At 44.3% G+C, this 15,762-nt stretch overlaps 1 protein-coding gene across 1 annotated transcript in view; it reads right to left on the bottom strand.

Annotated features, from left to right (window-relative positions):
* hs6st1a (heparan sulfate 6-O-sulfotransferase 1a) overlaps window positions 1–15,026 on the bottom strand; it is a 65,492-nt gene extending 50,466 nt beyond the window's left edge. The window contains exon 1 of the mRNA XM_028000680.1: window positions 13,829–15,026. Within this exon, the coding sequence (XP_027856481.1) occupies window positions 13,829–14,328 (500 nt within the window). The 5' untranslated portion in view covers window positions 14,329–15,026. The remainder of the gene's footprint in view (window positions 1–13,828) is intronic.
* Between the last annotated feature and the right edge of the window lie 736 nt (window positions 15,027–15,762).

Below are 15,762 nucleotides of genomic sequence, written 5' to 3'. Positions count from 1 at the left end.
TACGAAGAGGGGAGAATACAAATAAAGAGAGCGAGACGGAAGATAGATGAAAAGCAACCCGGCGCACCTTGAAGAAGAGCACCTTTACAAGTTCAGACGGCTGTGTGTATAGCAGGCCGAGCAGCTACGTGTGCATATGGATTAAAACGTTAGCACAAAGACAGCGGGGTGAACAATAAGTGTTCATATCTGCGTGAGAGAGTGTGTTTGTGTGCAGCTGAGTGTGAGCCAGACTCCAGCTGAGAAGGGAGGCAATGGCAATTCCCACTGACCTGAAAACTGGCCAGCCAGCCACCTCAAAACACACACATGCACACGCACACACACGCACACACACAAAAGACGGAGAATGTCACCGAGCATGAGCAAAATTGATAGAAGGTGAAATTTAGAAACGCAGGACAAAAAGTGATAGAGATAGATAAATGCAATAAGGCGGAGAGGGGGATTATGAGATGAAACGGGAATCAACACCCTACTGCACTGCCAGATCAAATCAGAATCGGAGGAAAAAGCGCAGACGGATAGAAAATTGAGCAAGGGATCATGTTTAAAGCAAAAACAATAAAAGGTGAGATAGAGTGGGGTTAGATCTCAACAGAGACTTTGTATGGGTGGATGTGTGGCCCTTTTTCCCCTTTTCCGCCTCCTAAGGTCCCCCGCGGTCAAGAACGGATCCTCTTTCTCCCTTGTGCTCTCTTTTCATACCCTCATTCCCCCTCTCTTTTTCATACACTCTCCCTCTGTTCCCTCCCTCTCTTTTAGTGCTGCGCTGAATGGCCCCCCTCCCTCTGATGAGTGACTGATGAATGAAGTAGCTCTTTGAAGTCAAGAGTCACAGCAAGGCCGGTCGAGCGTGAAGAGATGCCCGGACAAAAGACGGCCGAGAGCGAAGGCTAGGAAAGAGAAGGAAAGGAAGGGAGGAAAGAGGGAGGAAAAAAAAACACGCAGGAAGGGGGTACATTCAGCGAGACAAAACGTCAAACGGCAAAACATCCATAAAGTCTGGAGGCGATGAGGGCAGGGTGTGTGTGTGGAGGGATAGAGAGTGTGTGCGAGTGGCAGCGTGGTCTGCCTTTTTGCATGAGCGCCTCGGAGGATTTACATGATGGCGCTCAAAATGCAAAGGACGGCATTACGCAAGCGTAGTCGTGATGGAGTGACAACCTACTGGACTACAGGGACAGCCTGGGGGGTTTAAACTTTAAATGGGTTTCAAATACCTCTACTCACTCTACTCATGGTGGATCTCTGCACGATGCAGTCCAACGCCGCAATAATTTGAGTGGCATTCCCATCTTAGCACAGGTTAGGACAGCATTATTACCTGTTTTTACGCATCTCTTAGCAAATAAATATAGCAGTAGTGAGAGCCGACCGTTTATTTTTGGATACGCAGTGAACATGTATGAATCAGGCTTTTTAACATGGAACAGTCTGATGGGCGTTTACAGAAAATTATCATAATGTTTGGAATCCAGCAAAAATAAATGATTTACAAGAAAGTTCCCACATTTCCATCCTTAATCTGATTTTTTTGTAAACTCAAAGAAAAGTGCAAATGCATGCTTATGGTTGGTTGTTTAATATTTGTGATGCATTTAATAAATGTAAAAAAAATCAGCTTTTTCGGCATTTGACCTGCAGATCACTCGAGCGCTGGATCAATTGGTGATAGATTATTTTGCTCCTTTACCTGCGATAGGGATATGATTTATTTAAAAAATGTTGTTTTTTTTTTGCTTCTTCTGGTAAATTTTAAGGAAGTGAAAATTTTACCAGATTTACGAATGGCGAAAGTTAAAAGCTTTCATCATTTAAACAACCTCCTTTTGCTTTGTATTCATTTTTCCATGTAATGGATTTCTATTATTGGGGAATTTCACCACAAAAGGTCCAGAAGTTTTGAGTCATTTATTCTTCCTACAGAATAAAGAACTGCCAGAAGTTGAGTTCCTTTGGTTGGAACACATTTAGAAGAGCGGGCCTCCAAAACACCCTCCAGTACCTTCTTCCAGCAGATTAGAAGGTTATTAGAGGGGGGGATTGACATGACTAAGAACACTGCAGCCTTAGAATGAGCCGTCTGCTGAGTAGATTAAGAGGCAATCTGGACTTTTCTCTGTGGAAGCTCGCTTGTGTTTTAATCTTGCATCTTATTTTGTTCAAGTCTTAATATGTCTTGCTTCTTTAACATTTAGTTTCCTGTGAGCTCAGAGTTACAATATATTGTACAACTTTGCTAACGGCTCACATCCAGCGCTTAGTTTATCAGGAGGATTTCAGCACAGAGCGATGTTTTTGATCTAGAAGTCACCCTATTTGTGAAATATGAGAATAAAGTTCAAAACACAAGTTCAAACATTGTTAAGCTACAAATATTTAAAACTTGTTATTAAAGTGCTTTATAGTGTTTTATTTGTAGCCTATTTACCTCCTATACTTTCCAATGTGTGTCACTCTAAAACCCCAACCTCCTGTATTACTATTTTATGTGATGAAGCAACAGAAATTAATGGATTTTTTTTATTGAATAATTAAATGTTTTCAGAAAGAAAGATCTGAAATATACTGTGCTTTTAATTCCACTTAAAACAGCCAGAGCTGAGCCAGCCTGCACAGACAGCAACCATTTTATAACATTCCTCAGATTCCTAATTTAATTTTGAGTCTGACTTTGACTACACCTTTGATATATACCATTCCATTGTAGCTCTTATTGTAATGTTTGCATCCTTTGCCCCAGTCTCAAATATTTTGTAGCCTTTAATAGTTTTTTTTTTTTTCAGGATTAGCTTCACCCATTTTAGCTAGTTTCTCATGCATCACTGTATCTTTGGAATGCTAGGACGATGTGCAGCATTTGGAGGTAGGCCAAAAAGTTTCATTTTCTGACCAGAGAATGTTCTTCTTGACACTCTTCCATAATGGATGTTTTTTTTTGTGTGGGAACAGAATAAGTGTCTCACATTTTGGATTTTTATGTGCAAAAAACTTCACCTCGGTTGTGTTTGTCTATCACATAAAGTGCCAGCAAATTACAATGTTTGCGGTTGTCATGTGACAAAGTCTGAAACGATAAACAAGTGCGTGAATACTTTGGCAAGGTGCTGTGCTTTTATAGATGTGTTTGGATTGTAAATGTCCCAGCAGTGGACTTTAGTCTTCAAAAAGTCTCCATAAATTCTCCGAATTGATTTAAAGAAAAGTACAAAACTGAGAGCAGCTGCAGCTTCGTTTTCCTCGACATCTTGACAGACGGCACAAGGCTGCTGGCAGACACATTTCATAGGCTGACGGATCAAACGGCTGATCTCAACATAACACGACTACTTCCTAAACTTCTCCTACAAGGTATCAAAGCAGTTCTGTTTTAACGGATTGACTGGTTGAACAGGTTTGAAACACCCACAGCCTAGAATTCACTTTGTAATTTGGCAGTCACCCCAAGACCACCAGGTTTTTTCTTTTCTTCTCTTATCCAGGCGGGTAGGAAGAAAAAGAAAAAGAAGAGCAACCACAGAGGGGGAGAAGGAAAATGAGGACTCTTCCATCATGTGGCTCCCCTGAGAAAGAACTCTATACTCTGCCCGTGTTTATCTCAATCTCACATCAGATCAGATCACCGGCAGATAAAGGCACATCCTGACACATCACTTCCTCTCTCTAAAAGAAGCTGACATGAGCTTGGGACCTACAATGACAGTGTGCTGGCAGGGGTGATGAAGAAGTAAAACTTTTGACAGGGCACAAAACAAGAAATAAAAAAAATACCAGGCAAACTGAAAGAAAGGGAGTGAGGGAATGAAATATATGGTTACTTGCAATTGGGAAACCTACATAAGACTGGCCCAGATCCACAGCACCGAGAGGTAAAGAAGAGGAACAGGAAGCAGGGCAGCAGGAGACGAGGAGGTGAAGAGAGACTAAGAATAGTATAACTGGATTAGCTTTAACACTGACCTTTATTCTGTAGGGTGACACTCACTTGCTCTCTCCTCTGCTCTTTGCTGCCACTACAGGAAAGGTTTGTCCTACTTTTGAACTTTTGGAATCACTTCAACAATGACTGCTCCGACATGGCAACAAAAATAATAAAGGAGTCAGGTGGAGACAAAACTAATAGCTTCTTTTGTTTTATTATCTTGGCTTAAGAGAAAAGCAAGAATCTTAAAAGAGGCTAAAAAAAATGATACTTCTAAATTTTCCTTCTGCTTTGCGAAGCGCTTTGCACTTGTGCATGGAATAAAGCTCATCAGAGCTGTGAAAGCATATGGCTTACTACACGAGACCAGATAAAAGAACCACTCCGAAACATAAAGCAGCATAGTACATTTTAATGTTGAATTTCCTTTTATATTAGTGCATAAATGAAGGGGGACAAAAAAGACACCAAGAGATACATTTTGGGGATGTGTGCAGTTTCAAGATGCATCAACCTTGGTGATGAACGCCTCCTCCCCGAAGTGAAGCCACAACCCAAGAGCAGTGCAATGACAAATTGCTTTTTCTTTCCATCCTTCACTTTGTTTTTATTGTCGAATGCCAACAGTGCTCTAGATTTTCCCATGCGCACACTGACACACATGCACATAGATAGATAAAAGACTGCTATCTTGAACAAATGATGAACAAAAAACAAAACAAAACATTATTACGTGACAAAGCCTGGACTGGTTTCTGGTGTCAGCAAATGAGAAGTCATGTTATCTAAATGTTTTCTATCAAACCCATTTTAATTCAATTTAAACATACTTTATCTCAGAGGGAAATTAAATAATGTTATAACTTATAATATCCAAGACGGTTCACTCCTTTCAAGGTTAGGATTTAATTGCTTCCCTTTATATAAACAGTTTACCATGCAGGTTGTAGCGTCCCAAATCCATTTTACCGTACAACCTTACATTAAAGACAAGCAATAGATTTCCACACTGAATATCTGTGAAAGAAGTGCATTCTCATTGTTTCAGCCAGCTGAGTGGCAGAGTGCAATAATATGTCAAAGAAACTTTAGATTACTCCAGTGCGTTCACTGGCATTTTAATAAAACTTTAAGCCATAGGAAAGTTTTCAAACCTGCTCCTGGTAAATTGTTAACATCAACACAAATTGGCTAAAAGACATGCAGAAAACATATGTACAATGTACATATCAATCATAGCACTGTGTCAAGAGGAGAACTAAATTAAATGGATTTTTGTATCGCTAAATGTCTGTAAAATGACTTTCAATCATAACATTAAGACTAAATGGCAGTAAACGGTTCAGGCATATCTTGTGTTTTGTTAATGCTGTGAAACCATGGTGATTTTCCTCCTATTTATCATACTGTGATAATCTCTTACAAGCCTGTTGCTTATTTTCTTCATAACATTTGTTAAGTCAGCTGTATGCGTTTGTGGGAAGCCTTGTGCCTCTAAAAGGAAACCATCTCAGTTATTTGAAACTCCTCCCATTAACTTAAAAAGGCAGTGCACGATTTGCATTTTTCCCACAATTCAATTAACACGCCTGTCAGCCTCTCCTCTCCGTTCACGGGCCTCTTTTGACCGCCGCCGACTCGCATGCACTGAAATGTAGAAGAAGAACTGATGCTTTGATTTGTTTATTTGCAAAAAAGAAGGGAGGAGAGGCTCCCAGATGACATCCTGTCTGAACCCGTCACATCCAGGAGCTAGAAAAGTGCCATTAATGGATGCAGAGAGCACTCTCTGGGGATGGCTTTCTCTTTGTCCTTCCCTGGCTCTGAGACAGAGTAGATGACATGGAGGAAAGAATAGGACACTATCAGGTGAAGGCAGTCAGAGTTGATGAGCAGAAAGAGACCAGATGATGAAGAGGAGGCCAAACCGGGAAGGAGAATTAGTCAGACTTTGCTTCGAGGCAGGGTAATTACTTCAGCAGGGCTCTTGTCTGATTAATAGCCTGTAATCCCATTCTCATGGACAGCATACCATTGCATTCCATAGCACCACTCATTAACCAGCACAGAAATGCCCACTAATCACTCAGTCACTTTTTAGCTAGCAGAGCTAATGCTAGGCTAGGATAATCAATAGGCTGTAATCCTGTTGGCGGAGCCGCCGCAGCGTAGCGGCCCTAATTAGCAGCCATAGAAACGGCTGCTAATCATTCAGCGCACGGTTATTTGTCCACGGGGCCGCCCAGTCGACTCAGCTGTGGCGTTGGGCTGACGTTTGACAGTCAGCCGCAGAGGCCAGAACAGAAAGAGTGACACGGAGACTACCAGAAGCGGTGTAATGATTAAGAAGCCCATCACTCTTTGCTTTTCCTCCTCTTCCCATCTGTCCGACGCGCCGAGCAAGCATCCAGGCGAGGGTTTAGGAAGGCTCTGCGCTCCTTTTGTTGTCATTCAACTTTTATCAGTCGATGATAAAACCCACCCCGATCTATAGCTGATCAATAATGAAGCCTTCAGGTGGGGAAACGATAACCCTCTGCAGACCACTGATGGAGACAGGTGTCGGTGTTAAAAGCGGATCCTGCTCCCTGTCCTGTTCTTCAAAAGGCGCTGAGGGGAGAAACAGCTGGGAGAAATAAACTTCTGGATCGGCTTTTACTCAACTTGACCTTCTCCTGGCTTGAGTCTTCCCGGTTTCCAGTTGATTTTCCAGTATAATACTCCACAGTTTGGTCGCGTTGAGGCCATTTAACAGTCCTAATCAAATACAACAAAACTATTGTCTGCAGAGTCAAACCATAAGCCCTGCATGATGGAGTGTGGGGCCCTGCAAAGGAATCCACACACCCTCTGCAGCTCAAGTCTAAACTTTGAATCGTACGGCTGGGTTATATGTTATGGCGACCTGCGGTTGAACTTGAGCTGAACCCCTGTAGTCAACAGGCAGTGAGGTGGATCGCTGAAAAGGACCTGTCAACACTCACCTCGAGCTACTGAGGAAGAAAAGGCATGGGGGACATATCTCACTCTTTATGTGTGAGATTGCGCTCGAGTCGACTATCCTTTCACCGTCCCGTGAAGGGCGAGGCATAAAACCTGAAGAGCCCCTTCCTCCAAAGTATTATGAACCGTCCAGCCAGATAATCAAAAGGTGAATTTAAGGCCTTGGGGTTTGTGTGTGTGAGGTGTTATTTGGGTGTGCTAAGTTAAAATAATAGTTTTATTGCTAAAACTCATCTTAAAAACTAAGGATTTATCCAGACTAAGACCATTTAATCAAAGCCTTATTTATTAGAACTATTGCTTGTATTTTCTATACCACTCGTCATTCAGTTATGGCACAGATAGGTCAGTTAGCTGAAAATGTTACAACTAAGAACAGAATAGTCAGTAGTATGAAGATCAATGTTGTGATTTCTGAATGACATTTTCCATTTTTTTGGTCCTACAGTTTAAATTAAACCCTCAAATTTGACTCGGTACTCTTGCACAGCGCAAGCGTACCTAGTTTTTTACAAATATAAAAATAGGCATTTTTACTGGTCTTTGTAGTGTAATTAAACCTCAGTCAAAACAGATGGAATCTCAGTTGAATTTAAAATTGGACTTTGACTAGGCTATTTGTACACAAACCATTAAAAAGTAGGTCTGGTTAGCTGTTTGGGGTCACTGCCGCAGTCTCAAATAATTTACAGTCTCCAAAAGATTTTCTTCCAGAATTCCCTTGAAGGTATTCATCGTCTGATCAATGGTTTCTCTGTCATTGCTAAAGTAAAACATCCCTATAACACAACGGTACCACTACCATGCTTTTTCCTGAGGATGGCCAAAACGTTTAATGTAGGTCCCATCTGACAAGATCACTTTCGTCCACATGCTTGCTGTACACACTACAAGGCTTATTGCAAATAGCAGAAGTGCTTTCAATTGCCAATATAGTGTGTAAATTCTCTCCAAGAGCTGAGAATCACACATGCCCCATAATGGAGGGAGAGCTGAGCTCAGTACAGCTGAAGGGAGTAACCGGATGGAGGGATGCTGGGAATGCTGGAGCGTAGTGCAGCCACAGCCGCGGGATGAGCGGCCGTAACCGGCTTTGGAGAGCATGGCCGCCAGCGCTTAAACCCAGTTAATCTGATTGGATTAACGGCAGAACTGCCCGACCAAAAACACAGAGTGCGTTTGCGAACGTGCAAGCACGTAGACACAGAGTGCCACGCCTGGGTTTTTTAGTTTATGCCAATCAGCTGGGACGGCCTCCGCAGCTTCCTAGAGTTCATCTGGATTCGAGGTCGTGCTGACTGACTGCTGGCATCACGCTGGGCAACCACATGCACATGCATCCGCTCTCATGCCCCCTCACCGCCCAGCCCACTCACCCCCAACCCCCAACCATGCATGTGCTTATTCACAGAGCCATCATAGAGTGTAGAGATTTGTGCAGTGAATCTGAAACAAACCCACTGAAAGAAGAGGAATGGCCAGTGCTTGACAACCGTGCTAATCGACCAGCCCCCTCCCCAGCAATGAAGCCAAATGTTTTTACCCCCCCAGTCCTTTATCTTTTCAGTCACTCTGACAGCTCCTCTCTTGTCTCATCCTCTTCATCGCCTTCTCTGTCGCCTCACTCCTTGCCGGCAAACCCCTTTCCCCCCCGCCACAGCCTCACACATGTAATCACTCATTAGAACCAAGGCAGTTGTCCATTAGGCAAAGCAGCCCTTTTGGAAATTGCAGCAAATCTTCCATGAAAAGACATTCCCTCTAATGCGGCAGTCACGCTCGGAGGGAAAGGGAGAGAAAGATAGCAAAGGAGGGAAAGAAAGACAAGAGGGCAGAGATGGAGAGAGGTAGGGAAAAGAGGGGGAGTGGAAGAAGTGAGGCTGAGAGACAGAAAGGGAGAGAAAGAGAGAGCCCCCCCCCCTGGCCATAAAGCCACCAAGCGAAAAAGCAAGCCTGCTGTTTGATTATGAAGTGACACCCTCACGAATGGAGGGAAGGATGGCAGCATGGGGAAAGGGGGTGTTTCAGAGGAGGCGAGTGAGAAGGACATGAAGGGAAAGAGGAAGGGGTGATCTGAGAGAACGTGGAGACGGAGGCGGTAAAATTAGCCTCATCACTTTGCTTACCAAGGCACTCTCTAATGGAGAGTGCAGGACAAAAAAAAAAAGCACCAACAAGGTTGGAAGATGTGTGTAAGCCTGCAAAAGGACAGATGGTGCCCCCCTATTCCCTCCACCCATCCTAAAATGTAGCTCTAATTTGAGTAAAGTGATAGGAACCTCCTTAACCAATTACAACTCCCATCTCTTAAAGCTTGCATTAGGGCCTGTTTGTGGCAATCATCTCTAAATGTGTGTGCATGTGTGTGTGTGTGTCAGTGTGAGTTCATCCAAGGGATCAACGGGAAACATTAGAGCGGATATGAGATGTTTGAAGTGACTGATGGTCTGTGAGCGGCGCTCTGCTGAGTGTGTGAGATCCGTTCTCCCACAATGCTACTGTTCATCACCGCCTCGCCCAATCACAGATGAGCGACAGACCCGACCGTCTGGTATACACACACGTCTCATCTCTGCCCGGCTCACTTCCTCCTTACCTACATCACCTTACTAAAGTAGTCGCACACTTTGAACTTTCATATTTCATCACGTACTAGCACATAATTCCAAATTACATATGCTTTTAATCATTTTCTTTTTTACAAAAACAGATCTGAAAAGAGTGGTGGGTATTGTCTTTACTCCAACACCCCTAAATTAAATTGAACGCTCCATTGAGTCCTATTCTGCTTTGACGAATAGCTCAAGATTTTTTGTTTTTAGCTCCATCCATCATTAGCTCACTAGCTTCGCAGACTAGTAAAAGCATCTTGTCAGCATGATGCTGCCACCACCATACAGTAAAGAGATTGTGTGTATGGAGTGTTGGAAGTTTTGCATCGAGGCCACACAGTTACATTTGCTTTGCTCACCCTCTGCATGCTTGCTGTGTACATGGCAGAATATATCAGGTTTTAAAATAAAAATCCATCCATCCATCCATCTTCTTCCGCTTATCCGAGGTCGGGTCGCGGGGGTAGCAGCTTCAGAAGGGAGGCCCAGACTTCCCTCTCCCCAGCCACTTCTTCCAGCTCCTCCGGGGGAATCCCGAGGCGTTCCCAGGCCAGCCGAGAGACATAGTCCCTCCAGCGTGTCCTGGGTCTTCCCCGGGGCCTCCTCCCGGTGGGACGTGCCCGGAACACCTCACCAGGGAGGCGTCCAGGAGGCATCCTGACCAGATGCCCAAGCCACCTCAACTGGCTCCTCTCGATGTGAAGGAGCAGCGGCTCTACTCTGAGTCCCTCCCGGATGACTGAGCTTCTCACCCTATCTCTAAGGGAGAGCCCAGCCACCCTACGGAGAAAACCCATTTCGGCCGCTTGTATCCGCGATCTCGTTCTTTCGGTCATGACCCAAAGCTCATGACCATAGATGAGGGTGGGAACGTAGATCGACCGGTAAATCGAGAGCTTCGCTTTTTGGCTCGGCTCTCTCTTCACCACGACGGACCGGTACAGCGCCCGCTTGACAGCAGACGCTGCGCCAATCCGCCTGTCGATCTCCCGCTCCCTTCTTCCCCCATTCGTGAACAAGATCCCGAGATACTTAAACTCCTCCACTTGGGGCAGGACACCCCCCCTGACCCGGAGAAGGCACTCTACCCTTTTATTTAAAATAAAAATTTTAAATAAATAAATATTTAAGGGGTAAAAAATTGTCTAGAAAAAAATTTTAGGGTTGGATTTTACATTGAAAAATGCAGTTAAAAACATCATTAGAGCACAGCTGGTCAGTTTATACGGCAGATGGACTTTGATTTATTGCACAACGATGAATAAACATGGGAAAGTATAAACTGTTCTTCAAACAGACGAGCTAGTGAACATCCAAATGCTTTTAGCTGCCATTGAATTGTTCCCATGTTCTTAGTAGACTTATTTTTAAAACAGTCTGGACATCTGGTTGTCAAAATCCATCTCTAAATTGTGCAATTCACACTTGCTTTTTGCAGCAATTTGAATCATTTGCGTGAAAATCCACTTGACAGCTGCAGGGGAACCCAGCTGCAGAGAGGGAGAGAGATGGAGATGATGGATCTCGGCACATGGACCGATGCTGCTGCATGGTCGAACATTTCTGGATGAGCGCGTTTCTCTTTCCTGCTTCTCATAAGTACAGATTTGACTCCAAAACCACTTCCTCTGAGAAAGTGAGCAGATGTTCCGTATGTGCAGTGTGCATGTGTCACCGAGGGTGGATTTCCTCCACGCTGACGAGACGCACAGCTGATCTGAAAGCTTTGCCCCGACGACGACGCTGCCACGCAAAGGAGGCCCCTCGCTGCCGTTCTTAAGGAACACAGATGATCTTTTTCACACTTTCGCTCGTCCTCTTGCCCGAAGACAAACGCTCCCCGCATGAACGCAGTGCTGTGATGGAACCAAAACAATGAGCTCAGCGTTAAAAAAAAAAGAAAAAACGAGAGGCGAACGTAGATGTGACAGCGAGAAAATGTGCTTCTAGTTTCCATTGTTGTGTTGCACATAATGTGGAGAGGCACAGCTTTTCTTTGGGGTGTTATTAAGCTTATAGTTCGTTGTTTCTGCTGTCAGGACAGATCGGATAGCTGATTTAACCTGAGGGCAGAGACTGTCTCTGTATGCAGACCTTTCTTCTCCTTGTTCTGCTCTGGGTGCACAAGAGAGCGAGTTCGAAACGTTGCTCGCAAAGTGGCGAAAGCCCGTTTATCCCGCGTGCGCTCCGACCTCTCGGCTCGAGATGCACAATGACCGAGCACGTTATCACCTCTGACCAGGGTCGAGAGGGTGCAGGGGGGGGACCACAGGAGTCAGGGCTGACGCCAGAGCAGAAAATACCAGGGTTAATGTGTGCATGTGTGTGTGTAAGTCCCAGCAGTAATAATCACTCGGATTAGAGCGGAGCCAAACCCCCGCAGGGTCGTCCTCCTCTTCCTCCCCCACCACCCAGTTCTAGAGTATCCTGCCCAGCCCAGGCAGCAGCACTGATCCCCAGTTTGAGCCATCATGGGAAGCAATCACCCCTAACAAATTTGAGTCTTACTTCTGTACCCTTCTTTGTCCTATTAGTCAGTAAAAGTAGAAGAAAAAAAAAAGAAATATTGACCAAGCTTGGGTAACACAAAGGCATTCAACAAGCGCACCCGTCGGCCGCAAGGGTGCAGTGAAATGGAAGTTGATACAGCCGTCAATATGTCTGTGTGAGGGATGCAGCATGTGGGCTACAACAATGGGGAGGCGTGGGGAGGAAAGTGGGTTACACCCTGAAAAGACTCTGCATCGATGTCTGGGTATCTGGCAGTCAAAACAAGGGATTATCACCGAGCGCAACACCAACCCTACGATGAAATCAGCCAAAGCTTGGAGTGTAATTCGGTGGGAGGGCAACCTCTGTCTGGCATCCATCAGCAAATGTCAACGCTTCCGTAGCATCTGTGGCAGAACGCCTGGTAACGTCAATCAATCTCCGTCTCAATGTTTCCGTCATCGTCCCATTATTTCAAGAGGAGGCCAGCAATTCTGGTCATTCTTCTTTTATCCAGAACCTTCTGCCTTCCGGTAATAAGAAGGTATCTGTTAATTAATTAAGAGTCGCTTTGATTGTGTCGATCCGTTAAGTTATAGTGCGATGACGCTGTTAAATAAGGTTCTGTTTACTCGGTGTCACAACTAGGGAAGATCTAATCAATCAGTAGGCCTATAAATCGTTATTGGCCAGGAAAGGCCTAATCGGTACATCTCTGGTCAAAACGATACATTAAGGAAATGTAAAAAGTTCAGACTCTTTACAATTAGTAGTTCAATTGAGAGGCTAAAGAAAATGGTTTATGTTTATGACAACAAAAACAGAACGTTTAACATTTAAACAGATAATGTAATAATTTATTATGTTTTCATTAGTAGACTTTGAATTATAAATACTCCAATCAGTCTTTTCTGGTTGGTTCTGAATTCTGGTTCTCTTTGTTACCTGATAGATTAGAATAAAACCAGGAAAAAAAGAAAGAAATTACAATATAATCCTAATTTATGTCTTAAAGCATAACAACTCTTGGCTGACCTTTTATTAAGCTAAACAAAGTTGATCAAAGTAGATGTTGTTGATTTATTTGCCAAAAATGTTTTTAACTATCTGGAGGAGAAACTGATCCTGCAGTATTTTACCTGGGCCGAACAAGGGAAAATCGGCTGATTTATGTATTTGTGATTGGTGCATAGTGACTAGGGAAATACAATTTTATGGACACTTTAAACTACAACCTCTATGAGAGAAACCCTTAGTTTCTCTGCTATGCGTTTACAAGCCACCTGAAAATTAAAACGAAACAAAAAACAAGGAACGGAACTGGCAAGAAGATGCCTGATCAGTTCAGCTCTAGATATTGCTGACAGGAAAAACACTTCCCAGGGGTTGATATGAAATAGTAGAACCGAAAACTGCTTCTGATGCAATAAAAGTTACTAAATAGATATAAATGTTAAAAATGGATGTGATGTGTTAATAATTTGTTACGTTTCAATAGGTGGCATGTATTCTATTTAATCTCTAATTAGTCTATTAATCTTAATTACGGTGCCTCCCTCCTTCCTTGTTAGTATGAAAATAAACACTAGCCAAATTAGCTTATAACTTTATAGGCAAGGAATTTTTAAACTAATTATATAAAAATTAAACAGTCTGGTTAAAAAGTTTCTGCGGAGCAGGTTCCAACAATATCAGACTGATCTGAGCTCTCCGGACTACCGGGCTTTTCTTTCTTTTTTTTTTCTTTTCTTTTTTTTACAGGATCTAGGTAACAAAGCAAACACGTCCCGGTTTTTACCTCTGGTTCATCTGCTTGTTCTCCTTCTTGTTGAGGACCCCCGGCACACAGTTGGTGAGCTCGGTCCAGTCGGCGTGCAAGCCGCAGCTCCAGCCGGTGGAGAACCGCGAGAAGAGCCAGGTCTCCTTGCGGTTCGGCCGGTAGCAGGTACACTTCTTCTGGCCCGGTCTGCACTCGCAGGGAACCTCCAGGCGGACATTCTGGACCAGGTGCCGACCGAAGGTAGTCCCCCCCGTCTTCTGGATGTGCAAAAACACAATCACGTCCTCCCCCTTGATCTGGAAATCGATGGTCCTCTCCAGGTCCCTGACGGGGAAGTAGTATTTCTTAACGTAGTGGGGGTCCGGAGTGGGGAAGATGTCCCCCTCGTCGTCCTCCGTGAAGTAACCGTGCGGGGAGCCGAAACTGATCACCCCGGGGGCCACGTACTGATAGAGGATCAGCATACAACACACGGATCCGATGACGATCAACAAGAATTTGCTGCTCCTCTCGACCATGATCCTTCCCGGTGCGGCGGTCCCTGCAGCGCGCTACCATTCCCCGGCCAAGCCGACAACAGAGAGCGGAGCGCTCGGCTGCTTCATGCTCGCTCCCTCCGCCAACAAGCGCTCGTCGTCGGGGCTCAAATGTGGCTCAGTCCGTTCCGAGGCGACCGGCGAAGTTGGTTCATGGTTCTGTGAGAAGCGTTCAGCTCGGTGAAAGACGCATTGTAAAAAGTCGCTGAAAGCCCACCCCTCGGCGGCAGACCCCTTCCCCGCCGCGCACTTTCCGCTGGTAACCAGTCAACACAACGAGCTCACTGCATCACAGCGGAGCTATGTGTACCCAGGATGCAGCGCGAAACCCACCTTTTCAACCTCTCTCTCCGAAAACACGCCGAAAGGGAGAGTCGCTTTAATTTGTTGGTTGACGGCGCACGGCTGCGTCAGACACTTCGAGCCAATAAAATGACATTTTCAAGTTGCAGACACGGACGTTGAAGTATTTTAACAGGATTTTTAATTTTATTTACCAAAACAAAGTAGTTCAAAATTATGAACTGGAAAGAAAACGACATGCAATTGTCAAGTTTGTTTGCATTTATACCGTTTTACTGTGATGCCCTTCAATTAAATCCAGTGCAATCAGAACTCACTAGGACCCCAAATGATGTATGTAATTAAACCTTCATATGGCAATTGAAATTTTGACTTGACTGTCTACTTGAAATGACTAATTGGGCAAGGAGATCATCACAGAACCAAGCCAAAACGTCCTTGAAACTGCAGAGATCCATAACCCACATAGAAGAAATGTTAATATGAAAACTACTAACTGTATAGTGAAATCTAATGGAGAGTGGTAGGTAGCTCTAAGAAGTCACATATAGCAGACCAGTGTTGTGATTTTTTCTTTTCTGGGATAAAAACACTGAATGGGAGCCTTGATTATCCTCAATCAGCCACATATACAAATTAATATACCTCCTCCTTGTGCAGTCCTCTTTTCGACTCTAAATTTTTAACCTCATTTTATGCTGCTTAAATGGAAGGTAGTGTTAACTTTCCGTGCCTGTTCAATAAAATGTTGCTCAGGGAATTAATCCAGAGACACTGCTCCAGAGAGGGGAGATTTACAAGCCTTTAACAGCAGCAGGAGTCAGAGTTTTAAGAGGCACTCCACACAGACGTGTCCAGGGCACAGGATGCAACGGTTACTTTCCTTCCGATCAAGGGACAGCTACAGAAGTCTCCTACCTGGACTAGGAGAAAAAGGACTAGACTGTTGCTCACCAGTCAGGTTTAAAAGCCATGGCATTACTGTGCTTGACTGGCATTGTTGTCTTGCAGGAAGAAGGTCCTGGGTTTGAATCCCAGAGCATGGATTTTACATGTTCCCTCAGTTTCTGAGTGGGTTCTCTCCAGGTACTCCAGTTTCCTCCCACAGTCCAA

Source organism: Xiphophorus couchianus, chromosome 19, assembly GCF_001444195.1.
Source record: "Xiphophorus couchianus chromosome 19, X_couchianus-1.0, whole genome shotgun sequence".
In the NCBI taxonomy this organism is placed as follows: Eukaryota; Metazoa; Chordata; class Actinopteri; order Cyprinodontiformes; family Poeciliidae; genus Xiphophorus; species Xiphophorus couchianus.
Note: the sequence above shows the minus strand (reverse complement) of the source record. Positions and strands in the feature narration are given on the sequence as shown.